At 43.2% G+C, this 27,697-nt stretch overlaps 1 protein-coding gene across 1 annotated transcript; it reads left to right on the top strand.

Moving 5' to 3' along the window:
• The first annotated feature begins 64 nt into the window (after positions 1-64).
• LOC311233200 (N-acetylneuraminate-9-phosphate synthase-like) lies at positions 65-9,327 on the top strand. The gene is made up of 6 exons (XM_084320128.1): positions 65-360; positions 514-729; positions 2,285-2,384; positions 3,439-3,593; positions 4,794-5,060; positions 9,037-9,327. Exons 1-6 carry the CDS (start codon positions 229-231, stop codon positions 9,220-9,222), a joined length of 1,056 nt encoding a protein of 351 aa, XP_084176254.1. The 5' UTR covers positions 65-228; the 3' UTR covers positions 9,223-9,327.
• Positions 9,328-27,697: the final 18,370 nt, after the last annotated feature.

Genomic DNA, 27,697 nt, shown 5'->3' with positions numbered 1-27,697 from the left:
GTTTTGGGTGAAACTGGATGGACTGGCTAGGTCGGCAGAACTCCTGTCCACTATAAAGGTTGGCGGCTAACATCATTCAAGCCCCTTTCACCTGTATCATTTCCTTCAAGCATTTGGCCATCTTTAAATTGCTCTTTTTTATCGCCTTTTTGGTAGATTCTAGACTCGTAATATTCTTGCTATTTACTTTCTGTATCATCACTTATTCATTCACCACATTACACCAAAATGCCTCTGCAGTTTGAACTGTGTCCTGGTAGAATGATCGGGGGCTCCAACCCATGCTTCGTCATTGCTGAAATTGGACAAAATCATCAGGGTGACATCGAGATTGCTAAGAAAATGATCAAGATGGCAAAGGTAGTATATAGATGAATTTATTCCATGTATGTAATATATTGTAAATATTATGTTTGGGCTGATATCAACATGAATTCAGTCATTGTCACTCTACCCCTTGACTCTTGTCTTTCTCCACTGCTCTAACGTTTCTCATCTACTCGCCTCACACAGGACTGTGGAGCTGATTGTGCCAAATTTCAGAAAAGTGAACTGGAGTGCAAGTTCAACAAGCGCGCTTTGGAGCGGCCCTACAACTCCAGACACTCCTGGGGGAAGACCTATGGGGAACACAAGCGTTATTTAGAGTTCAGCCACCAGCAGTACAGAGAGCTGCAGAAATACGCCCACGAGATAGGGATTTTCTTCACGGCTTCAGGAATGGATGAGGTAAATTAATCACTTGATTGGTTCAAAAGTATAGATCCTTTTCAAAAATGTCATTTTAACTCATCTTTGAATTTGAGGTGGGAATACTTGAGCATTTAAAATACTTTATGTAAAATAAATATTTCCTTTCTTTATTTAGACAGGCATATGCTGTCTAGTCTAAAATCTAATTTTTTCACCAAGAAGTTTAAATAATTTGTCAATACTGCATGTCAATTAGTTATCCTCGATAGCACACTGTCATTCAAATCCCACATAAATAACATCACACGGTCCGCTTACTTCCACCTATGCAACATTAGGTGCCGCCGCCCCTGTGCCTCAAATAGATCCGCTATCAGCTCTATCTTTAATCTTTCAAAATGTTCAGTTGCTATCGCTATTTGCTTTATCTTTAATCTTTCAAAATGTCCAGTTGCTATTGCATGCACTCATCTGTGTTTCACTACACACATGAGTGCATGCTTACCAACTGTCCGTCTGCAACACTACTATCACCAACATCTAAGAAGGGAGATCCCCCCTTGAATGGCCCTTCTAAGGTTTCTCTCCTCCACACTGCCTGTGGAGCTTTTTTCCCTATTGGTAGGTTTTAGTGAGTTTTTCCTTACCTTCGCGTGGGGTATGTCTGGGAGTGCTTGCATTCTTTATTTTTTTATTTAAATTTTTTGCATTCATCTAAAAATGTTTGGACCTTATGGTGTTCTTGTTCTGTTCTTGACTTATTGTTATGTTTTATTCTTGACTTGTTTAAAGAAGACCTGTACGGCCCATGGGGACATTAATGTGTGTTGTCGGGCCTTATAAATAAATTTGATTTGATTTGATTTGATTAATCGTCTCCGTCCCTCACTTACACCCACCAGCACCGCTATTCTTGTTCACGCCCTGGTCACATCCCGTCTGGATTACTGTAACTCCCTCCTCATTGGTCTCCCACACAAGTACCTCTATAAACTCCAACTGGTCCAAAACTCAGCCGCCCGAATTATCACCAGAACTCCCTCCACCAACCACATCACTCCTGTTCTCCACCAACTTCTCTGGCTGCCTGTCAAGTCACGCACTGACTACAAAGTATTACTACTCACTTTCAAGGCCCTCCATAACCTAGCCCCTCCTTATCTCACGGAATTTATCCAGTCCTACACTCCCTCTCGGTCACTCAGATCCTCCTCTTCCTTCCAACTTGTCACTCCCCCTTCCTGTCTGACTACCATGGGATCCAGAGCCTTCTCCCGCTGTGCCCCCCGCCTCTGGAATTCCCTACCACAAGAAATCCGTGAAATAGATAACCTCCCCACCTTTGTTTCCCGTCTCAAAACACCTCTGTTCATTCTGGCATACTCACTTTCATTTAAAGTTTATTACAACTGCTCCCCTATGTAACTATGTAACTCTGTAATACTGTGTTTTTACTGTGAAATTGTATTTGTTTTTAACCCTGTACGGTGACCTTGGGTGCTCAGAAAGGCGCCTTTAAATAAAATGCATTATTATTATTATTTTATATGAATGTTCATATTATTTTTATATTTAAATGTGTTTCCCATAGATGGCCGTGGAGTTCCTTCATGAGTTGAATGTGCCTTTTTTCAAAGTGGCTTCCTGCGATGCAAACAACTTTCCCTATCTGGACAAAACTGCTAAGAAAGGTCTGACCTAATCTATTGATAATTATTATTGTAGCGTGATGAGGTGTGGCTTTCTTATGCTCAGCGTGTCTGATGCCCCTGACAGGTGTACACTTCCCCACAGGCATGGGAAAGTGGGAAGCTGGTGTAACCGGTCTTATTTGACATGCCCTGAGTGGGAGTTGAACCCCGGTCTCCCGCGCCGCGGGCGACATTGCAGACCACTATACCAAGAGGTGAACTCACCTCTTGGTAATGGGTCTGGATGCCTCTGGGGAGTGAGTTTACTTGCAGTACCGCTTAACGTCCACAGCCACTTCACTATACATTATGATGAATTGAAAATGGGGGACCCTGATGTAAACAAGACGAAAGTCTTTCTCTGGTCTGTATCCCCTTAACAATTGTATGTATTGAGCTGTACTGTACTCTACCCATTCTGCAATCTGTTAATAAAGTTTTCAATCAATCAATCAATCACAGTCCATCGTGACTGTGGATAGACATGCGGTACCTCCGTTACACTGGGGGATAAGGTACTAAGATAAGATAAGATATTCCTTTATTGATCCCCTTCGGGCGTCATATCAGCATGGGGGAGGAGGTAGGGGAGGTACTGGTATGGGCATGGTAATAGTACAAAGACATAAATATAGAATTCGATCTGAATATAAAATATGAGAAAAATAAACAGTGTAAACAATATGATTAACTCTGAATATAAAAAGGGTAATGCATTAAGGTTTTCAAATGAATCCAAAAAAGAAAAATACGTTAATAGTTAGTATACGTTAATATTGACAGTCCTACTTACAACATAACTACTCTCTTCACCCACATCTTGGAGTTGAAAGTTATTATTCAGGCTAATCTGGTAAAACGTCAGCTTCAAGCCTCTTACTTTCTAGCCTACAATATTCTATAAAAAGTTACGTTGCAGTGACGTGGAAGCCATTAGTGGTTCATCCAGTAAACTTGAAGATCACTTTACCTCAATTATTAGGCCCATTATTTTATGGCCCATATATGGGTAGTGGCTGAGTCTTTGGCAAACCCTGTCTTACTGTATCTGCAGGCCGTCCCATGGTGGTGTCCAGCGGGATGCAGTCGATGGAGACCATGCGTCGGGTTTACAAGACGGTGAAGCAGCACAACCAAAACTTCACCATCCTGCAGTGTACCAGCACCTACCCGCTGGAACCTGAACATGTCAACCTCAAAGTTATTGCGGTGAGTAGAATATAGAATACAATACAATAGAATTGAATAGAATTTAAAGACTAATAAACTGGGCAGTTACTCTGAATGTGTTGTTACTCTCCGACAGAAATGTATTCATTCATTGGAATGAAAGAATCCGTTACCGATGCGTTGTTGCATTTCAGCTGTCTCATATGTTGAAATTATCCTACTTTTGCGTTGAAATGCAAAAGCTAAACCAGATTGTTTTCAAGCATCCTTGACATCCAAGGACAACGATGTAAATAAGTCATTGCGCCTTTTTCGTTCCTATCCTTGACAAAATAAATAAATAAAGTTTCTATCTATCTATCTATCTATCTATCTATCTATCTATCTATCTATCTATCTATCTATCTATCTATCTATCTATCTATCTATCTATCTATCTATCTATCTATCTATCTATCTATCTATCTATCTATCTATCTATCTATCTATCTATCTATCTATCTATCTATCTATCTATCTATCTATCTATCTATCTATCTATCTATCTATCTATCTATCTATCTATCTATCTATCTATCTATCTATCTATCTATCTATCTATCTATCTATCTATCTATCTATCTATCTATCTATCTATCTATCTATCTATCTATCTATCTATCTATCTATCTATCTATCTATCTATCTATCTATCTATCTATCTATCTATCTATCTATCTATCTATCTATCTATCTATCTATCTATCTATCTATCTATCTATCTATCTATCTTATGTTGAGTTTTCAGGGATAATACCCCAAATCTAAAAACAAAATTTTAATTAAAGAATAACAGCACATTTGGTTTATAACCATGTCCTGACCTGTTTTGTGGTGATCATTGTTTGTCATTGTCATGTTTGAGACGTAAGTTGCCTTGTGTTTTGATGAGCCTTGTATCTGTTTCTCATTGAATTCTTGTAATTTTTTTTTATTTTTTCGTCTTTTTGGAAACCATTCTGTTTATTGCATATTTTGACCAGTGAAAAATAAAAGGAAACACTGTCTACAACTTCTGTGCTCCTATAATTCAACCACTTGGCCAATCCTTCCAGTGATGGGCAGTAAGGTTGTTACATGATATTCCTCATGGAATGCAAAAAAAATAACAATATCATATATATAATGTTCAAATTATGTTATTTCTAATTCCCATTCAATAGTGACCGAAATGTGACTCTTTTTGCCCTCCTTCTACAGGAATACCATAAGGAATTCCCTGACATTCCCATCGGATATTCCGGACATGAGCGGGGAATCTACATCACTGTGGCTGCTGTGGCGATGGGGGCAAAGGTTGTAGAACGCCATGTGACCTTGGACAAGTCTTGGAAGGGAAATGACCACGAGGCATCCCTGGAGCCCTCAGAGCTGGCAGAGCTGGTGCGAGCCATCAGACTGGTGGAGAGGGCCTTTGGAGCCCCTACCAAATTCATGCTACCCTGTGAGAAGACTTGCCATGATAAGGTTGGTTCAGCTTCAAGGCCACTTTTTAGTCAGTTACATTTCAAGTAGTTTATGTTTACATTTAGTCACATTGAGGATGTCCAACACAAACGGTCTGAGGAACGCACGCAGTATTGTCAAGGACACCTCTCACCCCAATCACTGACTGTAGGCCGAGTAGCAGTGCATGGAACTTAAGTAAGGTATATAATCTTGAAATAACCAATAGAAATGCTAGACATTACATTTACATTTACATTTAGTCATTTAGCTGACACTTTTATCCAAAGCGACTTACAAGTTCTGTACGACAAGTCATCAAGAAGGGCACAACTCTATAACAATGTTCATCAAAGTAGCTGAAATGGTCAAGTGGGCTGGGAGAACCAATAGAAAATTCCTATTGTTTCGCAATAGTTTAGTGTGCTCTGCAGATCGGGCCGTCAGACAGACTTGCGCTGGTTGTGCAATGGAGGATATAGGGAGGCACTTGTCCCTGGTTTTATAATAAAATGGCAAAAAGACAAAGAGGTATAAATTGGAACTTGTTATGGATGTTGAGGATAGAGCTATATGATGGAGGTTTCTTTGTGTGGGGAATAAATTACCGGGAGATACTGGTCCAAATATGAAGGCAACACCAAAATGTATGTATTTTCACATTGTCTGCTAAAAAAGCCCAGAACAATATCCAAATAAATGACTGTCACTGAGGAAAAAGTGTATTTGCACCAGATTTCACATGGAGGTTCAAAACACCTAAATATAACTTACATTCTTTTTTAAAGATTCCTGGTAAATTGTATTTAATTGTATTAAAGGTCCCATGTCTTGCTATTCCTTGCACTATTTGGGCAACTTTACACAATTCTTGTGAGTCTATGGAACACATCTGTAAGGTTTCTTTAAAAAAATTCATTGTTTTATATTTCTAATCAAGTACTCAAAAACAGCATTTTTCTATTTCAAGATTTCAAGCTGTTCTGGCCTGGCTCCGCCCAGCCTCGGAATGTGATTTGAGTGACAGACCCCCACCTGTAGCTCCGCCCACACTACTCTACTAACGTCAAAGTGAACCTAATACACAATCAAATATGGCTCAAGCATAGGTTTTCGAATACAATACAATCCACAAAGGGATGACACCGAAGCAGGTACCCATGCCATACCATTTTGGGTATAGAGAAAAATGACAGGAAGAAAGAATAAAATTGCTCTCTCACTCAGTCTAACTCACACACACACACACACACACACACACACACACACACACACACACACACACACACACACACACACACACACACACACACACACACACACACACACACACACACACACACACACACACACACACACAGTGCTTGTACTAACGTTAGATTTTCTTGGCGCAATAAACAGAGCTAAGATAACCCCCCCCAAACACACACAAGGAACATAATCATTCATTCGCAATACACACAAGTAGGTCTACATATATACAATGAAGCACAGAGCTAAGATAACGTTAGCTAAGCTAGCTTGCTCTCTCACTCCGTCTAACATACACACACACACACACACACACACACACACACACACACATGCACACACTGTGCTTGCACTAACGTTAGACTGTCTTGGCACACACACGGAAGAGTACCGTAATACACAAACTGATGAATGAACGAGGTCCTACTGCTAATTAACTAATTACGACGTACTGTATGTACTTACTGATTCGATGCTTTCTTTCTGTCTCAAAGACTTGGTACAGGCTAGCTCCCTTCTTCTTTAGCAACAGCCAGGAAATCACGGCAGCATAAAGTCCCTCATCTTTGCAAAAATCCAAAAACTAACTTGGCCTATTGCTTGTGGAGCACGACATCATTAGGAAAAGTGTGCAAAGACATATTAGCAGCTTGGCAGCCAGGAACAGCACATTTCTTGCCCGTGTTGCTCATACTTTTTAGGTTAGGCTAACTCACTGCACTTCCCTTGTGGTCTCTGGTGTCTGCACTAAATAATGGTTGATTGTGGGCGGTGGAGGTGACTACAACCAGGGGCGGTGATATGCAAATCAGTGCCTTATTCACGTCAGCAAAAGAGTGAAATCAGAATGGCTTAGTTGAGTGAGGGAAGATCTCGTGAACTCGAGACTAGACTGATGAGTCAATATGATAATTAGAGACACAGACCACATTGATATAATCAATACTTTATTATTCATTTTTTTATTATATTTGTAATATATTTGTATATATATATAATTTTCTTTACATTGTTATTGCTTTATATTTATTTTTCTAAATACAACTGTGTGCCCCCCGCCCCCCCCCCCCCCCCCCCAACCACCTCCAATGTAAATTACCCAGTATGGTTGTCAATATCCCAATGTACCCAACCCCCCCCACCCAACCTCCTCCAATGTACAGTTTCTACGTCAAATGTATATACTCCCTTTTCTTGACTCCTTCTGTATCACAAACAGTACTGTATTTGCAAATCTGGTATGTCATAAATGTATAGATGTAGCAGTACTGACTATCTGTATGTCATGTATGTCATATATGTCTATATGAATTGAAAATGGGGGACCCTGATGGAAACAAGACAAACGTCTTTCTCAGGTCTGCATCCCCTTAACAATTGTATGTATTGAGCCGTACTGTATTGTACCCATTCTGCAATCTGTTAAATAAAGTTTTCATTCATTCATTCATTCATTCATTCATTCAAAAGTAGTGTTTGAAAGGTAATGTATGATTTTTAAATACTTGAGCTGCAAACATTTCACCTGCTTAGTTCAATCTAATTGTTTGTAACCAAGAGGAACAAATATCGCTTTTGTGCATATATCACTAGTTTATCAGTTTTTTAATATGCATGTGGGGCTTGTTGTGTCATTGCCCGTGTTGTCAGTAATAACGATCTTTAAATACTTGACCTACACCTGCTTAGTTCATACAATCTAATTGTAACTAAGATTTGCTGCAGGAAAAAAAACACTTTTGTGCATATCACTAGATATATCAGCTTAATATGCATTCCATGTTCACATTTCCTGGTTGAAGGCAGATGATATGGCGAAATGGACGTTAAATGTCACGTTTAAATGTCTGATTAAATACTTAGGCTACAAACGTAGGTATCATCAGAAAATAGTACTACTCGACCACAGGAAGAAAGAAAAAAGGTACATAATGTACGTTATAGCCATACGTAATATATTTACTTATTGTACAAGTAATCTTTACATTTTGTATCAGCGGAAACATGTGCGACCAGGAGTCGAACTAACAATGATTGTGTGGTCGCAGATGAGTGCTCTCACCACTAGACTAAGCCACCCATGCACTTACCTTGATACAAACAGCAATCCTATGATGATGATTTGTTTTAAGTTATGGTTTAGATAGAAAGTTAGGGTTATTATGATTAGTTTAAGGTAACAGTGTGGTTAAGGCTAGGGTTAGGGTTTGGGCTAGGCTATCAGAAAAGTGTCTTGGTAGGGTGGCTAATTGGCGCAGTGGGCAAGGCACTCGCCACTAACGCAGGAGATGCTGGGTTCGAGCCCAGCTCTCTGCGTTGCTACCAGCTTGGCTGGTCGTTCATACTAACACAATTGGCAGTGTTAGGGGTGGGAAAGCTGGTGGGTGGGGATTGGACGTTGTGGTGCTTGCCTCTGCACTCAATGTGGGAAAATGTTATTAATGCATAGCCTTTAATGCTGCGAATGGTGCCTGCAAGCACCACCCCCCAAAATTCCTGGACTTTGGAAAAGTCCTACACACACAGAGTTTGAGGGGTAAAATAATCTCCCGAGTCCCAGGACTTCAGTTTATACCCTGGTCCTAAAAATGTCCCTACTGTAGTTCCAGGGGGAAGTTCCTGCGATGCAAACATTCTTTCTAGCAAGTCAAAAAAGTCAGCGTCAAATTATTTTGTTTGAATTTGTTCTTAATGTCTGGAATTTGTCCGTCCCCCCCCCCCCCCCCCCCCCTCTTCAATTCTTCAGCTGGGCAAGTCGGTGGTGGCTAAGATGGCCATCACTAAGGATTCGGCGCTGACCTGGGACATGCTTGCTGTGAAGGTGGCCGAGCCGAATGGCATCGCTCCAGAGGACATGGAGAAGATGATCGGCAAAGTGATCAAAGTGGACGTGGAGGAAGACGACAGTATCGAAGCTGACATGATCGAATAACCGAGACAACAAGAACAGGGGGGGAGAGAGTGAGAGAGAGAGAGAGAGAGAGAGAGACACACACACACACACACACACACACACACACACACACTGAGAAACAAACTAGAACTAGACAACTAGAACTAAACAAAGGAATGCCAGACAGAGATAAAACAGACAATTTTTTATTAATTTTTTTATGAAGAATTGCAAACAAATGTCCAATTCTTTTTATTTACAGACTATAATGTGAATTGTGTAATGATTACCATCTACAACCATTGTTTTGTTTTGTGAAATTATGAATTATGATAGATGACATTTAGTCTATAATTTCACATTCACACAGCTTTGCACTAAAACAATCTAATCTTTTTATTTATTTTTACTGATTACTGTCATATTATACATGTAATAATCCCCAACTCACCATATACAGTAGCTGGATTTATTCTGTTTCTGAAATGTTTTTCGTGTATAATAAAAAGTTTCAAAAAATAAATAATAATAATGATTATAGTTTTATTTGAGTGAAACATGTCTAAACATCTAAATATATATATCTTGTAGGAATGTAACAAATCATCAGCCTAAAAAGTTTAATTGGTGCATACTGCTTATGACCGCAAGTGGGCGTTTCTTTATAAAAAAATATATATATATATATATATACATAAGTAGCTTACTGACAAAAATGTAGTTGCATTTTCAAACTTTATTTAACTTTAACTTTATCTTAAATAGTTCCATTTAAATTTCAATATTGTAAGTCAGAAATGTAAGGAAAATGCAGTACCTGTCTCATTTATGTGCATTGTGGAGATGTTATAATGCAGGTTCGGTAAATCCTGTACGTTTTCAGGAGTTTCTTGGTATAGGGGAGCCCCAGTGTTTCCTATTTATTATAATTTTCTGTCATTGCTGGCGTCAACTTGAGATGTTTGATTTTAATTTGTGAGAAAAAAAGATATACGTTTTTTTCACTGATCTAGCCTCTTTTCCTCTTAACTCATTGAGCACCAATAACAAGATATCTCGTTTCTGAGAGCCAATGCTTGATCGCCAATAACGAGATATCTTGTTTTTCGTTCCTTTTTCCTTTTTTTTATATTTTCTTATTCTAAACACTCACGCAGGCCTTTGTGGGTGTGCCTGGGACCTGCAATGACAATTGAATCCTGACAGGTGGCAGTATCGCATACCTTATGAACTAGGGCCAGTTCAGTGAGAGCAACCAAAGCAATAGGGAGCACTAGTAGGCCGAGAGCCAGTTCCACCCCTCAGGATGTTTTTTGCTACCTTTTTTTCAGTATCATTTCCTGTTATCCTATACATTGGGCCATCAGTTGATAATGACCACCCCCAACTCATCCCCGTTTGGCCTCAGGGGCCAAAAAAACAATTTTTTGGGAAAAGCTTCTGGCTAAATTATGTAATTGCAAATATTGGTACTGCAACTGCATAAATGGTCAGATAAGTCTGAACCTTTGCATGGTGTATCCTGACACAGGGGAAAGTACCAGAATAATACTCTCTGGCTTACTACCTTTCTATTGTCAAATATAACCCTCAGAATACCTCAAAAGACAAAAAAACTTCTGTCTGCCTGACAAATTGTTTCAAGTATTTTATTATACATGTTGCTGCCTCACATGGATATGAAACACTTCCCACATTTATAAGCTTCAATTTAAGTCTTACACCTGCTATGACCAAAGTTCTCCACACTGTACCTCAAATTAATATGAGAAAACTGAACTTGCAGCATTACCCTTCCAAATGGGATTAAGCATGTTTTCTTGCATCTAAACAATATCTTAAACAAGAGTTGAGACTTTTTATGTATTGTTACTATCTGAAGTGAATTACATGAAAAGTGAATAATGTTACGCCCCCAGGTGGACCAAGGTATCAGGGTGCAACATAAAACAGATTGAGCAAATGAGGGTTCAGTCACAGAAAACCCGGTAACCAAATATGAATTTTATTGAAGAACAAAGTCCAGGCAACACAATGAACAAAATGACTAGTGTGCAGTCTGTTATCAAGAAGTAAATATAATCAACATTACTAAACTGTAAATAGATATTCTATACAGCCAAATGGAGAAAAGAAAATACAGCTCAAACTAAAAATAGAACACATTTCTTTGGTTCTTAAACCCTTTTTTCTGCTTACTCTATTTGCTGCGATCCATTCGCTGACTATAAAATTATGATGATGACTTTCGAGATGGCATGTGAGAATGCTATTCATCGACTACAGCTCGGCATTCAATACCATAGTCCCCTCCATACTCATAGCCAAGCTCAGGGACCTGGGCTTGGGCTATGACCTCTGCCAGTGGGTCTTGGACTTCCTGACTGGCAGACCCCAGGTGGTGAGAGCAGGCAACTGCACCTCCTCATCCATCACCCTCAACATAGGGGCCCCCCAGGGCTGTGTTCTGAGTCCCCTCCTCTACTCCCTGTACACACACGACTGTGTGGCTCAGCGGAGTAGCAATACAATCGTCAAATTTGCTGACGACACAGTGGTGGTGGGCCTGATCTCTGCCAACGACGAGAGGGCCTACCTGGAAGAGGTCAAGGTCCTGGCGGGATGGTGCCAGGAAAACAGCCTCTCCCTGAACGTCAGCAAAACAAAGGAGATGATTGTGGACTTCAGGAGGTCGGGGGTCAAGGACTACAGCCCCCTCAGCATCGACGGGGCACCGGTTGAGAGAGTCAACAGCTTCAAGTACCTCGGAGCCCACATATCCGAGGACTTGAAATGGACCATACACATTAACAGTGTGGTGAAGAAGGCACGACAACGCCTCTACTTCCTCAGGCGCCTAAGGAAGTTCCAAGTCAGCCAGAAGATCCTTAAGAACTTCTACTCATGTACAATAGAGAGCATCTTGACCGGCAACATCACCTCCTGGTTTGGGAATAGCACTGCAAAAGACCAAAGCAGACTACAAAGAGTGACACGTTCAGCCGAACGCACAATTGGAGGGGGGCTCCCCACCCTCCAGAACATTTACTACAAGCGTTGCAAGGGGAAGGCTAAGAGAATTATTAAGGACTCGAGCCACCCGAACAACTGCCTCTTTGAACTGCTGCCGTCAGGCAAGCGATACAGGAGTCTCAAGGCGAGCACAGAAAGACTCAGAAGTAGCTTCTATCCCCAGGCCATCAGGCTGCTAAACGAACAATGAATGAACACTACACAACAACAACCACCAAACACACATAGCACACACATCCACACGCACACACTCACTTTAAACAAACACACTGTAGCACCCACTACACACACTTTATAGCACACACCCACTTTAAACAAACACACTGTAGCACCCACTCCCCACACTTTATATTTATGGATGAAGGATTGCACTACAACTCGTACACCTTACTGTAAATTGTACCTAAAATTGTACCTCATCCCATTTCTGCTTTGCACTAGATAGTACTGTACATTAGTACACTGCATAGTTGTGTATTGTATATTATATGGTAACTCAGAACATTGTACATATGTCTATACCGAACAACTGTGACCTCATTTTCTTCTTCTAAATTCATGCTATATTATGTTATTATATACTATCTTGTCTAGCACAGTCTCTGGAGCGTAACAGTAAGAAGCATTTTGTATGAAAGTATTCTGTACTTCTGTATGACAACTATTAAAGAACTTGAACTTGAACTTGAGGTAAGAATAGAAACAGGGCGGTAGTTGCCTGGGTCTAATTGCTGCCTTTTTTGTGCAGGGGGGTCACTCTCACAATTTTGAAGTCTTTGGGGACGTGTCCCTGTTTTATGGAGAGGTGTATTATGTGTGTGATGACTGGGGTGATGGCGGCTGCTGAGTCTCTGAGGAATTTGGAGGGGATATGGTCATGGCCAGTGGCCTTGTTAGGTTGGAGGGCGCTCAGTTTTTTGAGTACCTCATCTTTTGTTACCATTTCAAGTTTGAAGTCGTCTTTGCGGACCCCTAGGTTTTTGTATAGGCTAGTTAAGCATTACATCACGCACAGGCAGGCACGTTGGAACTTGGTTCCGTCAGCGCTCAAGCCAAAGGATGCTTTGCCTCTAATTTGTCACTGAATATCATGGGCAAACAGCTGTAAGATTTCGTTTTGGATGTTGTTGGACATCCAGTTGTCTCTCTTTTGGAGCCAATTCTTCAACTCGGGATCAGACTCGGTGCGCACTCTTTCCATCATCAGCTGCCATAACACCCCATCCCTATTTGCATCACCCCTCAGTGGAAGCCCCTGGCGCCCGAGGAATCGTATGCAGCTGAACTGCAGCTCTAGCATTTACCTCGCTGTCATTTGTTTTTTTTGCAATCGTTTCGGAAACCAGTGCATTAATTGGCTTACTTTTCAGCGCTGCACATTTTTTACTCGCATCTGAATGAATGCGAGATTTCTCATGGTCCCGTAATTTCTCCATTGCTTTCCTCCAATTGGAAAAGCCTGTCTCCTTTACAAAGGCGCTCTCGCTCTTGGGCCAATAAATATAAAGTGTGTTTAGGTGTTCTAAAGATGTGTAGAGTGGGTGCTGCAGTGAGTTGTTTGTTTAAAGTGAGTGTGTGCATGTGGATGTGTGTGCTGTGAGTGCTTTTGATGGTTGTTGCATAGTGTTATTGTTCGTTGAGCAACCTGGGCCCTGTTTCATGTACGTGGTTCAACTAAGTCGATCAAGATGTCCATTATCCAGCTTCAGTTAACCCGATGTTCGAAGCCGGGATTTTCCTGTTTCACAAAGGTGGATTCAGTCTCGTTAACTCAAGCCAGACTTGCGAGTCAGGCTAAATGCGCGCGGCCGTTTTAGGTGAAAAGCCAGCACGTATCGATGGCAGAGACCCTGATTCTCAACGGCATTGATTGATTAATTGATTTAAGACTTTATTGACAGATTGCAATACGGCTCAATCGCCTCGCCGACAAGTTAAATGCGTTATCTATAGGCTAATTCTAAGTCCCTCATTACCTCAATCAATCAGATTATATTTCTTTAAACTTGCCTGCTGGATTGAATAATCAAATGAGATCTTGCTAGCGAAAAGAATTAGTTAACTGTTATACAGAATTACGATACGGCCCTCTTGCCCATTGATTGATGTATAGTCAATCTTTAACTTATCTCCAATGTGGTCTAACGCGTTGTTCTTTTGACTTTCACACGGACGACCGGGGTTCAAGACCCTAGTCGTCTCCTCTTTTTTGCAATATAGGAATAATTCAATTTGGTGCACGTTGAGAGCTATATAAAGAATGACATCCTCAATGCATGTAGATTTATAATATTTTAACTTAAAACCAGGCTACTTTGGCGTATAATCATTAATATTATATTCAAAAAAATCATATTGGAAACACCGGAATTTGAACCCGGGTCGCAAGGTTGGCAGGCTTGAGCACTACCGCTGGGCCACTGTGCCACTGTGCCAGATGGGATAAATTCATTGTTTATACATTAATGAACGAGAGACCCGTGTTTAGAATATTCCTTATTTTGAATGAAGTTTTATTTCTTTATCCTCATTCATTCATGTGACGTCAACGGCTCATTCAATTTCTCAAATCCGTCAAACAGCGCATCTCATCAGACATCTTAATCCCAGTTACAATTAAAATAACCAAATTTTTGTGTACATCGCACGAGCGAGCGCCACCGTCGCCACGGTATATATAACGTGCATTATTTAGGACAAAGTGAATTTAATATCAGCATTTTGGGTCTATTTTACATTTCAAAAGCCCCCTCTGGAAGAATGGAGCACAAAAACGTAATTCAGAATGGTATAATGCAGATCGTAGACTGTGGGAATAGTTTCAGGAAACGAGCTGTCACTTCTTTGCGGGGGCGTGGCTCTGCGTGATCGGGCTAACTTGAACTTGAACTCTGCTTTCGAGCAGGCTCAAACTTTTGGATCTGTTGGCATGGTGATCTGGAAAATCCACGTACATGAAACCGGAAAGTCCGGCTAACCCAGTTATCCAGCTAAAGTTATCCGGCTAACTCAGTTATCCAGGTACATGAAACGGGGCCCAGATGGCCTGGGGATAGAAGCTTCTTCTGAGGGCCCTTTCTCACTCACTCATTCTGTCCGTACCGGTCGCGTACCGCCCTCATTCCGGGTCAGAGTGCGAACCCCCCCCCCCCCCCCCCCTCTCCCCCCTCTAGTTTGTGTACACACTGCAGTCTTGGTTCGCTTCGGGTTCTGTTTACGGTTTGCCTTTTGAGCGTTTACGCTTGCCGTAGGCGATGATGTCACGTTCGAAAATGTAAACAGGAATGTCTTAACACGACTGCGGACTCTGGATGCTGATATAAAATGAACAAATTGCCAATAAATATGAAGTTATATTTGAACCTCTGTTGTCAAGCTTTGTCCAGGCCCGGACTGGCCATCGGGAGCACCCGATTGTTTCTAGTTGTGGCGGCGGCGCGGCGCGATAGTTAGATAACCTAGGTGGGTGGGGAACAACCAGGATTTCACTGTCTGCGACAGAGTTGGAGAACTACTCTCTCTCTCACACACACAATGGAGCCGTGCTGCCGCTTGTGATTGGTGGAGGCGGAACCAGGCGATACAACTGATTGACAGCGGAGGCGGCGAATGGAATGGCAGATGGCACACCCACTTTTCTGAAAGGAGTTGTTGATTGATTGATTGATTGATTGAAAACTTTATTAACAGATTGCAGAATGGGTACAATACAGTACAGCTCAATACACACAATTGTTAAGGGGATGCAGACCAGAGAAAGACTTTCGTCATCAGGGTCCCCCATTTTCAATTCATCAGGACATGACATACATGACATACAGGTAGACAGTACTGCTACATCTATACATTTATGACATACCAGATTTGCAAATACAGTACTGTTTGTGATACAAAAAGAGTACAGAAAAGGGAGTATATACATTTGACGTGAAATCTGTACATTGGAGGAGGTTGGGTGGGGTTGTGTGGTGGGGGTTGGGTAGGGAGGGGTTGGGGGGGGGGAAACACTGTACAACTGTTAAATCTGACATTACAAAAAACAATATGTGGTGGTTATGATTGGGGCTGAAGTTGAATAAACAATGTATGAAAGAGAAAGTCAAAATAATTCCAAGATAATTCAAAGATTACACACCTTTGCCACATTGGCTACAAACATAATCACTGCAAAGTTATCAAAAAAAATAAGAATCTGATCAGACACAAGGGTTAAGTTGTTGTTCCCTTTCTAATTTCCTCAAAAACATCTAGTCTAGTTAATGTGATCAATATTATTTGACAATTGATGCTTTTTGTTGGAAATTTCAGTCAGTGAGCTCATACTTTGAACTCATTTTATAGTTAAAATGATTGAGACAACGCAATCTTCTGTCTTCGTTGTGCATGCATGCGTGTGCTCACCACATGCGATACAATAATAGTTATAGTCAACCTGCACTGCAGCCATCCTGAGACAGGGGGGCCCTAAATAATAGTTTGCTTAGTTGAATCGTTGAGACGAATTCTTGTTAATCCAGTGAAGATGTACTAAACTATATGACTTCATTTGACTGGGCTATATTAATGTCAGTAGATGATTGGCCCGGTACGATATTTATTTCACGTCATAAATAGATCAATACAGTCTGTATTAAGTAATGTTGCATTTCTTTTTCAAATGTAGCCAAGAGTAAAGACCCTAACCCTATCAAAACAGCAGTGAAAGTGTATATTTTCAGCACTACATTGGTTTACCAATGATTGTAAGTGTTATTAGGGAAATATGGAGCTTATAGAAATCTCTGCGCATTGCACCGGAAAATGGACGATTTAGACGCAAGAAGAAAAAACACTCATGAAATCGTTGTAGTCCTACTGTAAGAAAGAAGAGACCCAGGGTGTGACATCCTCGGCACGACGCAAAACACAAGTTGATTTCTTGGACTGATGTTAATGAAGAAGCTTGATCCAACCTCATCCAAACCTTCATCCAAACCGTAAAATCTGTATGAAATACAAATGCATACAAAAGATACTATTACTATCACAAGTCCATTACCAATGGTCGGAACGTCACTAAACATATACCACATTATTATCTCCATCAATCAATACCTTATTGGCTGCGTGCCAGTACATGAGAACATCGATGTGTTACTGTAGTATGTCTTCTGTCAGTTTCTTGGAAGATTGTCTTGTTACGTTGGCGTGATGGATTGTTCTTTACTTATTAGAACGCCAGGTAATTCCATTACCATTCAAGTTCATGGTCCAACGCAAGAGAGAGAAGGCGGAAACACGTCACCGGATACCAGGTGTGTCAACTCTCGTGAGATGTGGTAATTGCACAAATAAAATAGAAAAACAGTGCGCCACTAATATATATCTTATATAAAACAAATAAGAAATACATTGAAAAGCAATTGAGTGTATTATTACTGTAACTGAGGGGTACAATTCCCTGACTGTATTCCCTGAGAGTATGGTATCATTAAACCACTACTTAGTTATGTACTTTAATTACTGGCCATACAGTACACGGTATATCTGGTGAACACCCACACAAGAATACGGCTTGACAAAGAAAGTTCTAGTTAGAGGTATTTATTATTAGAGCAGCAACGGTAGGTTACAGATTGGGAATTATGATTGCGCTTGTAAGGCGAAGAACACTTAAGTAGGTCAAGAGCGTAAGTCCATGAGAATAGTAAGATGGGTATAACTGACGCCACCTGTAGCATAGTAATTACATAAGGCACACTCGTAGTCAGCTGGAGACACTAGGGGGTTCCCTCCGGTTGTAAGCCGGCAGGGTAGAGGAATGTTCGGGAGCAAAGTCTGGATCAACGCGGAATAAAGAAGCTCCAGCTACGGGAGTCGGTGCAGTACTCCCTTGGTCCTTAGACAAAGCAACAGCTATAATCCAGTATGCACGACAGCATGGATGAAAGCTAGCCAGCCTCTGGTCCTAGAGGCGGGCTCGAGGGTGCTCCTCACAGGGGTAGATCCCACACGACAGTGGGGTAGACGGTTCTCTGCTCCAGCAGCCACGGTACCAAAGCAATATAATCCAGCCGGAAAAGGCTCTGCATTCGCCGTTGTAGATTCTCCTGTGCACTATACTTCACATTAAACTATGTTGAACTTGACGTTATTTCACTAAACTCTGACACTTTTACTATCTTATTCGCACATGTTATAAGTGCTCTATTTAGACGCAAAGTTGCTCACTTCACTTGGTCGTTGACTCGTGGTGAAGGCTTCAACTTTGGGATAAGACTACTGCTGTATCCACCTGCGACGTATTTATACTTAAGGTGAATAATCTAGTGCCAACCTCAGTTCTGTCTTGTATTACTGCGCAAACCTGGACATGTTGAGACATGCCTTGGCGGTGTCTTTGAACTTGCCATTGGGGGTATGGCCGTTGGCGCCTAGGGGTCGCTGTCCAATAGGAGAACGAGTATTATGGTCTGGTTTGTACCTAGGTAAAGGGATATTCCGTGTATATATACAAATATTATACAAGGGATATCAAACGATAAATATATATATTCGGTTTAATCTGACCCTTTGTAACAATTACTATTATACAAAATAAGCATATAAATTGTAAACATAAATAACTATATTAAAAAACTGTTAACCATAGCTGCAGTTACATTCCCACCAATTACACATACCAATAAATGTGGAATGTCTTATTGCACATACTTATAGAATGTGGAATTTCTTATTGTGGATACTTCAAAGAATATGTCTCTAGGATCAATTGGATTCAACCAGGTAAGTATCTCCCTTTAGTGCAAAACAAAAAACAAAAAACAAACTCCTATTTTAGAGTAAAGGCAAGCAGAAAATGGGTAAGTGCCAAAACAACTTAGTGTTAAATGACTCACTAGTGCTCTAGTCTGCTTCAATGTAATTATCTTGTGTATTGGTCTCTCTAAATACACCGTACTGGTTGTAGCTCTCCCTTTGCTATCGTATGTGGTGTGGCTTACTAGCAGCTTCAACTTTCTGACTCTACCATCTTGTCCTGGGTAGACTTCAGTGACTCTTGCTAGTCGCCATTCGTTGCGTGGTGTCAATTCATCTTGGAGAAGGACGATATCGTTGACTTTGGAGTTCCTTCTGGTTTTACACCACTTCTGTCTCTGTTGTAAGTTGAGAAGATATTCTTACCTCCATCTTGTCCAAAACTCGTTGGTGCGTTCTTTCAGACCTTTATGTTCTTTGGCCATTCGTTTTAACCTTGCCACTGCCTTTACAGCTCTTGTCCAGTCAGAGAACTTCTTCAGGTTGTCTAGTAAAGATCTCTCTTCTTTTGTCTCAGTGTTACACACGAGAGCCTTGCGAAGTTCTGGGTCATCTTCGTTGACCTCTCCCTTCTTGCATTCTCTGAGGAGTGGACCCTTTTGCCAAAGAAACTTTGGTCCGGTGAACCAGTTTGAGGACTTAAGTTGATCTGCAGTTAAACCTCGAGAAGCGTGATCTTCAGAAGCAACATAGAACCACTGTTCAGGTTTTGTACTTGACTTAATTCTTTCGATGCATTGGCTACGAAGGTTTGAAATCTTCTAGCATCGTTGTTTATGTAGCCAAGAACAACTTGGGAATCCGTCCAGAAGGACTCTTGTAGATCTTGGATTTCAAGCTCATTCCGGAGCATGTCGCTGGTTCGAACGGCAACAACTGCTGCAGCGAGTTCGAGTCTTGGTATTGTTGTAACTTTCGTTGGAGTAACTCTTGCCTTTCCCATTACTAGACAGCAATGGACTTCATCAGACTTGTTAATTGTTCGAAGGTAGGAACATCCGCCGTATCCTGTGACGCTTGCATCTGCAAAGTGGTGAAGTTCGTAGCCTTTGACATCGCCGAAATCTGGAGGTACGTAGCATCTTTGTACGTGTGTCTCGGACAAGTTGGGGAGGTCTCTGAGCCATGACTCCCACTGAGGTCTTAGGGCTTCTGGTAGTTCATCGTCCCAGTCGACTTTGTCTCTGCACATCTGCTGGAGAACTTGCTTCCCGAGGTAAACAATGGTAACTTGTTTAAAATGACAATATATACATATGTGTTTCTTATTGAATCGATCTGAGAGAGAGAGGGAGAGAGAGAGAGAGGGAGAGAGAGGGAGAGAGAGAGAGAGAGAGAGAGAGAGAGCGAGAGAGAGAGAGAGAGCTGTGCGTGTTTGTGTTGGGCTATTGGAAACGTGGTTGCATTTGACTGACTGTGATCATATATTGATCGATGGCAATGGTGATAATATTCACCAATGCGTGCCTTGTACATGTTTGCAAAATGTTTGGTATAGCGCCCCTAGTGGAGAAGAATCCAGCAGCCGCCACTGTCAAGGAGGCGAGGACAGCCCAGAACAGGGGCCTCGTCGGCGTCGCTACCGGCGCAACTTTCAATACCGGCGCAGACGCTCACCGGCAGGTGTCAAACCAGGCCTAGAGGGTGGAGATGGGAGCGTCAGGAGGGCGTCAGGAGAGGTAGAGTCAGTCCCTCAAACGAGGATGGAGAAGACGGCGGAGACGGGGGCGAGGAGGGCGCGCGGGTGGCTCCTCAGAGGCCTCGGTGGGCGGAGCCGTGGCCAAGGGCCTACCAACAGAGACAGACGGATCTGACACGGAATCAGATGCAGGGGAGGTTGGACGAACCTGGCCCCAGAGGAGCACCAGAGGTCGGCTACCCGCTCGGGATCGCCAGGACGACGTGCTGAAGAGGATGGTGGTAGAACAGTGTGTGAAACTAATGGAACAATGTGTGAAACTGTGGGTCTAAGGACCGTTTTCATGTCATTAAACTGGTTTCATTGAGTCACTTGCAGAGGACTTGGCAAGTTTAAAGTGGGGGGAAATGTAGCAGCCTGAATATTCTACAAAGTATTCAGTAGTGCTAACTAACTGTTACTTTCCCTGTGTGTGTATAACGTGTGATTAACAGTGTTCCTTTGGATAGCTCACCCAGTCTAACGACGAGGTGAGGTGCTCCTCTTCTCCGGCTGCAGTATGGATTACTAACAATAACATTGAGCCCTTTTTCCCTTTCTGGAGCGGTCCTTGAGTGGGACCAGTGGAGGTTGCCAGCAGGGGGCAGAGTGGCAGTGGTGGCAGGTGGAGCGGTGGAGAGAAGCAAGCAACGAGGAAGAGGGAGTTACCTGGAGGCAAAGGGAGCAGGAAGCTCTCTTCGGCATTGGACTTGACCGTGATCAGTCGCAGTTACAGTGGGCGGGTGCTCAAACGAGCCCCCTTTGTTGGAGAGCCCCGTCGGAACGAGCGACGGGTGATAAGAGAGAGCCCCGTTGGAACGAGCAACGGGTGATGAGAAGTACTTGCTAGTGACGGGTTATCCTAGAAGTATCAGCGATAGTGTGTGAGTAAGAGATACAGAACCGAAGGACTAACGTCTAGAGTTAACGAGACTAACGTCTAACGTTAGCGGGTTATAGTAGTTACTGTGTGCGGTGTATTAGTATGCTGCTAGCGGCTCCGTCTGACTTGAGTAGACTACCGGGCGCGCGGCGCTGAAGAACCGGTGGTATAGCCAGCCACATTGCGTTAGTAGCACAACCGATATAGCAGGAGGGTGCGTCGAGACCCGAAGTTTAGCTGTGTTTAGGGTAGCAACAGTATTAGCTCGCGCGACAGCAGCAAGCCAGCAACAGCCAGCGGTGGACGTCTCCCCGACGGTACAGAGGACGCCTCTTCCCACCAGCAGAGGACGCCATCCAGCACGCTCCTCCAGCTAACCACTGCCTATGCTGTTTGCCCAGCCTGCTGGCTGTGCTCGCGGGATCGCCGACGCCATCTTGTCACCTGGACAAGTGGTGACAAGGGTGGGTCCGCCATCTTGGCTAAGTACTAACGATACCACGTGTATCAACAGCAACGTCCATTCAAGTGAACGCTAACAACCAGTGTCTAAGGGGTACCCCGAACAATTTAAGTCGGCTTAGGTTAGGTTTTCTTTTGGTAACATGGGCCCACATTTACTTGGTTTTATTTTGTTATTTGATTATTTGGTTATTTGAATTCCCAATGTTTCTCTACTTTATGCCTGGGTTCCCCTAGTACAATCGGGGTGTTTAATGTATTGAGCACGTGGTGCCTATGGTGGGAAGAGCTTCCCCTACATTATAATAGCAAGAGCACCCGGTGCCATGTATTAATAAATGACAGTGTAATGGATAACATGCCCAGGCTTCTATATAAAGTAGACATTATTGGAATCATTGTGTGTGTCTGTTTCTTCCAATTTCCATTTGCTATTCTAACCCTGGGTAAATATTGTGACTGCATAATTATTTAACCCTTACACCCCATTCACAGAATAGCATTTGAAGGGTCTATGCAGGTGGTCAAGGAAGGGTACTGCTTAAAGGGAAGCCCAATAATACTATTGAACTGACAGTCACTGGGTGTGGGAGGGCTGTCGGAGGTACTGGGGGAAGTGAGGGTGTGTGGGGAGCTACTGCTGACCGCCTTGGAAGGCGAGGGAGACCAGAGTACCAGTCCCCAGGTTAGTAAATCCTGGGCCCCATCCACTCCAGCTGCAAGCCCTCCAGAACGACGTTCCGGGCCAAAGACGGGGGTACATATAGGTCCAATACTATAGTATCCTACTACCCAGTGTCTGTGTACTACTACTCCCACAAGCAGGGATAATCCACCCTTTTACATAAATAATATATATATTTTTTTTGTAAGGTTTTAAATTAGTACACTCATTTGAGTAGTGGAAAAGGAGTAGGATTAAATAAGTGTATACTTCTTCCTACTCCTTTTCGAACATGTAAATTGAGTTATGTTTTGCTTTTGTTTATTCTTTTTTATTAAAATTTTTTTAATTTCTTGAGATCAATGATTTGTTTTGATTTTATATTGTTTGTATTTTATATACATGTTCGAAATAAAGATTTCAAATCTAAATCAAAAAAGGTTGGAGAAGTCCTCCTTGCCTCCCCCGCTTCCAACAGGTCAGTGAGCCGCCTCGTCAGTGAGCCACCTCGTCAGTGAGCCACCAGGCCTCGTCAGTGAGCCGCCTCGTCAGTGAGCCGCCTCGTCAGTGAGCCGCCTCGTCAGTGAGCCCCCAGGCCTCGTCAGTGATCCACCAGGCCTCGTCAGTGAGCCGCCTCGTCAGTGAGCCGCCAGGCCTCGTCAGTGAGCCGCCTCGTCAGTGAGCCGCCTCGTCAGTGAGCCCCCAGGCCTCGTCAGTGATCCACCAGGCCTCGTCAGTGAGCCGCCTCGTCAGTGAGCCGCCAGGCCTCGTCAGTGAGCCGCCTCGTCAGTGAGCCGCCAGGCCTCGCCAGTGAGCCGCCAGGCCTCGTCACTGAGCCGCCTCGTCACTGAGCCGCCTCGTCACTGAGCCCCCAGGCCTCGTCAGTGATCCACCAGGCCTCGTCAGTGAGCCGCCTCGTCAGTGAGCCCCCAGGCCTCGTCACTGAGCCGCCTCGTCAGTGAGCCGCCTCGTCAGTGAGCCCCCAGGCCTCGTCACTGAGCCGCCTCGTCAGTGAGCCGCCTCGTCAGTGAGCCCCCAGGCCTCGTCACTGAGCCGCCTCGTCAGTGAGCCGCCTCGTCAGTGAGCCCCCAGGCCTCGTCAGTGAGCCCCCAGGCCTTGTCAGTGAGCCCCCAGGCCTCGTCACTGAGCCGCCTCGTCACTGAGCCGCCTCGTCAGTGAGCCGCCTCGTCAGTGAGCCGCCTTGTCAGTGAGCCGCCTCGTCAGTGGAAGTAGCGTCCAGCTGCAGAGGGTCGCAGCCAGGAAGTGATTGATTGAAAACTTTATTAACAGATTGCAGAATGGGTACAATACAGTAAAATACTTCCCCAACCTAACCCTAACCTCTATGGTTGAGGGCCTATGTTTCATTGTTACAGGAAGGATTACCAGCCCTGACTGTCACTCTAACCTTAACCTCTCTTAGATGAGGGCCTAAACCTAACCCTTAAGAGAAACTTCCGTACTTTCCGCCAATCAGCGCACACTCTCTGTGGCTGCCACAGCATCTAGTGAGGGGATCGCTCCGGTGCTGCAGCTGGACGCTATTGCATCAGTGAGCCCCCAGGCCTCGTCAGTGAGCTCGCGGAGCAGGCCGTCCTCCAGTGTTATACTACTCGAGTCCAACTCGGACTTAGACTTGGACTGGAGCATTGACTGCATTCGGACTCGGAAGGTGCAGACGAGGACTCAGACTTATTGTTAATTGATAAATACAGTTATTTATAAACAAATAATTTGTAGACCTTTTTTTATTTGTATGTCAGCTAAATCTGATCTGATCTTTGTCACTTTGAGAGTGAGAGGGGTCTTTGCTGCAATGAATACATGAGCCAGTAGGGGGTGGTAGTGTCTCAACAGGGGGCACCGTACTCATACTGCAATTCCATGTTGGGGCTCAAATAATGACGTCATCATGATATTGACGATGATAATGAGCAGCATTTTGTCTTGAAAAGAGTGGAGGGAGACAGAACCAGACAGAACACAGACACAGGAAACAGCTGAGGCAGCAGGGTTAATTAATTTATTTGTCACATACACACACACACATGTACACACACACACACACACACACACACATGTACACACACACACACACACACACACACACACACACACAGAGAGACACACACATACACACACACACACACACACACAGAGACACACACACATACACACACATACATACACACACAGAGACACACACACATACATACACACAGAGACACACACACATACACACACACACACACACACAGAGCCAGACACACACACAAATTGGTCTAATCAGCAAGAGCCTATACATTGTCTCAAGTAAAGAATAAGTATACGTCAGTATATACTTGTGTATGTATTCAGAAAGTACACTAGAATTGTGGTAAATTTAAACCACTTGAGCTGTACTGATGGCTGGTTGCACCAACAAGATTGATCTTTTAAACTGAATCGTGGTTCATCGTTTAATTCCTGTTAGGGTAGCGTTAAACTGGAGCCCAATAGCAGAACACAAGGGAGAGAGAATGGAGCGGTTTAGGTTGATTTAATGTTTCCAAGTGGCAATAGCAATACCATGCAGACAGGTTAGTAAATAGGAATGTTCTACAGGTGCGAGCAGGAGCACTCCTCGTGCTCCACAGGAACGTCCTGGCGGCGTGTATCGCTTCCGCAACGGAATTCGGTTTCCGGGTTCCTCTGATTGGCCGCGACCCCCACGTGACCCGCCCCCCTATCCACCGCTCTGCCGCTGCCGCGCGCGGCAGAGCGAGCGGCCACGGACTCGCTCGCTTCCTCAATTTATACGCATGGAAGTATTGACTGAATGAATGAATGAATGAATGAATGAATGAATGAATGAATGAAAACTTTATTTAACAGATTGCAGAATGGGTACAATACAGTACGGCTCAATACACACAATTGTTAAGGGGATGCAGACCTGAGAAAGACGTTTGTCTTGTTTACATCAGGGTCCCCCATTTTCAATTCATATAGAACGACTACGCCGTAACAAATCATTAAAAAAATATACCGTTAACTGGAATATGTTGTGCCTTTACACATATGTTGGATTATGTAATTGGTTTGTCATGACAAACAAATAAAAAAATTGCGATTTACCCGCTGGCTACGCCAACACACAGTGACTGCATGTAGTCACTGTGTGTTGATGTTGTAGCCACCTCCTCCGCGGCAGGAATACTAAGCTCCCCCTTAAGCTCCAGGAGAGAGGGGAGAGGCTGAAAACCCGCAGTTCTTGCCCGCCTGATGGGAGCCGAATCCCCGCATCGCGGCATCGCTGAGCTCTGGCTCTGACCACATGCAGTCACTGAGTGTTGTGTTGTTGTAGCCAGCGGGGAAATCGCGATTTTTTTATTTGTTTGTCAGCCTCTTAAACTTAACTTTTAAAAGATCAATCCTTATCTTGTTTAGTCTCAAACTGATCCATACAATAATCTAAACCGGTCTAGTCTAATTTCAATACATAATACTTTATAGTTTAGTTTACTGTTGTCCAAATTTAGGCAATTAATTACAAAGGAGTTCCTGTGGCTAGAAGGCGACCAGGTGCCCTCTTCTTTGAAGTTGGACCCATAAAGATTGGCTGGTGAGCCAATCTCCTATTTCTAACAGTGGGTCCCAGAGTGACCTTTTGTTAGGTTCTGGCTAGAGTAAACAGATGAACTGTGGAACTGCTAACTTTATCTTGTCTCCAGGCCCCATATATGGCCTAGAGTATTTACAGTTGGCCTAATCAATCACAATGTATCCATTGTGGGGGAAGGTTTGGTCAACAGCCATCTGGTTAATTCTTTACCTTCTAGCAGCCAGCAACTGGTGGTATTTAAATTACATTGTGGTCTCCTGTAGAATATATGTGTGAAGGGGGAAGGTGCCATTTACAGTTGCAGCGAGAGAGACATATTTGATTCTAACTGAAGTCTATTGAATATTTACCATTGTATAGTCGGTTTGCACTCTTTAACCTATTGACTTGGCCAGATATAAAAGTACAGCTTCTGTTTCCTATACCTCTTACCACTCGGATTCGTCCCGTAGAATTGTAGACCTTGAGGAACAGTAATGTTTCATTTTGATAATTTACCACAATACAGTTAACTATCACTTTAACACAATACCTCAGTTGATTACAACTGGAAAAGGTTTGGTACAATCAATTATTACTTTAACACAGTACCTCAGGTGGTTACAACTGAAAATGGTTTGATACAATTACCACTCCTGTAGACTGCATACGAGATGAGCTGAATCACTGGAGGATGTCTTTTGATGGCAGGGAAAACGGTCTGTTTATAATGTTCTAAATAATGCGTGTAACTGCTTGATCACTGAGCTTGTGCGTATGTTCCAGTCTGTTTGTGTGTGGGATAGTGTGTGTGTGCGTGTTAATGGACACCAGCCGGTCTCCCTCAAATCCAATAACGCACTCACTGGTATTTACTGCGCGTGCCGTTCAAGGCGCGAAGCTACATTTCACGTTAACACTTCACGTACTGACCGCAGGTCTCGGCGGTAGCTACTGACTTTTAGCTTATTAAAAGTCCATCAAAACAGGGCGGCTAGGTGGTGTAGTGGGCAAGGCACTCGCCACCAGTGTGGAGACGCTAGGATTCGCGTGTTCGAATCCAGCTCTCCACATTGTTTTCAGTTTAGCTGGTCGTCCGCAGTAATACACATTGGCCGTATTACGGGGAGGGAAAACTGAAGGGTGGGGATCGAACGTTGTGAACAAGCGACTCCTACAAGTCGGTTGGTGCGCCTGCGCAGTAGAATCAGGAAGTGTCGGGGGCAGCGTGAGCCTCCCACGCGTTACTCCTCGACACTGAGAGATCGAGCTGCGCAGGTGAAAAGATGCGACTGCTGTTACCTCAAGTACCGGAGGGGACTTGTGCTATGTATGACTTAGTCCACATTGCAGCCGGCTTGTGGGAGGCAAGAAACAGCGTTCGTGACAGGGGAGGGTTGAATTGGATGATAC

Source organism: Notolepis coatsorum, assembly GCF_963971535.1.
Source record: "Notolepis coatsorum genome assembly, chromosome: 8".
In the NCBI taxonomy this organism is placed as follows: domain Eukaryota; kingdom Metazoa; phylum Chordata; class Actinopteri; order Aulopiformes; family Paralepididae; genus Notolepis; species Notolepis coatsorum.
This window is presented reverse-complemented; position numbering and strand designations above follow the sequence as displayed.

Bases quoted from the DNA above. Each gene is read 5' to 3' on its own strand.
- LOC311233200 (XM_084320128.1), top strand. From the start codon at position 229: ATGCCTCTGCAGTTTGAACTGTGTCCTGGTAGAATGATCGGGGGCTCC. The intron at 361-513 runs GTAGTATATAGA...CGCCTCACACAG, and splicing joins AAATGATCAAGATGGCAAAG to GACTGTGGAGCTGATTGTGC. The intron at 730-2,284 runs GTAAATTAATCA...TGTTTCCCATAG, and splicing joins CGGCTTCAGGAATGGATGAG to ATGGCCGTGGAGTTCCTTCA.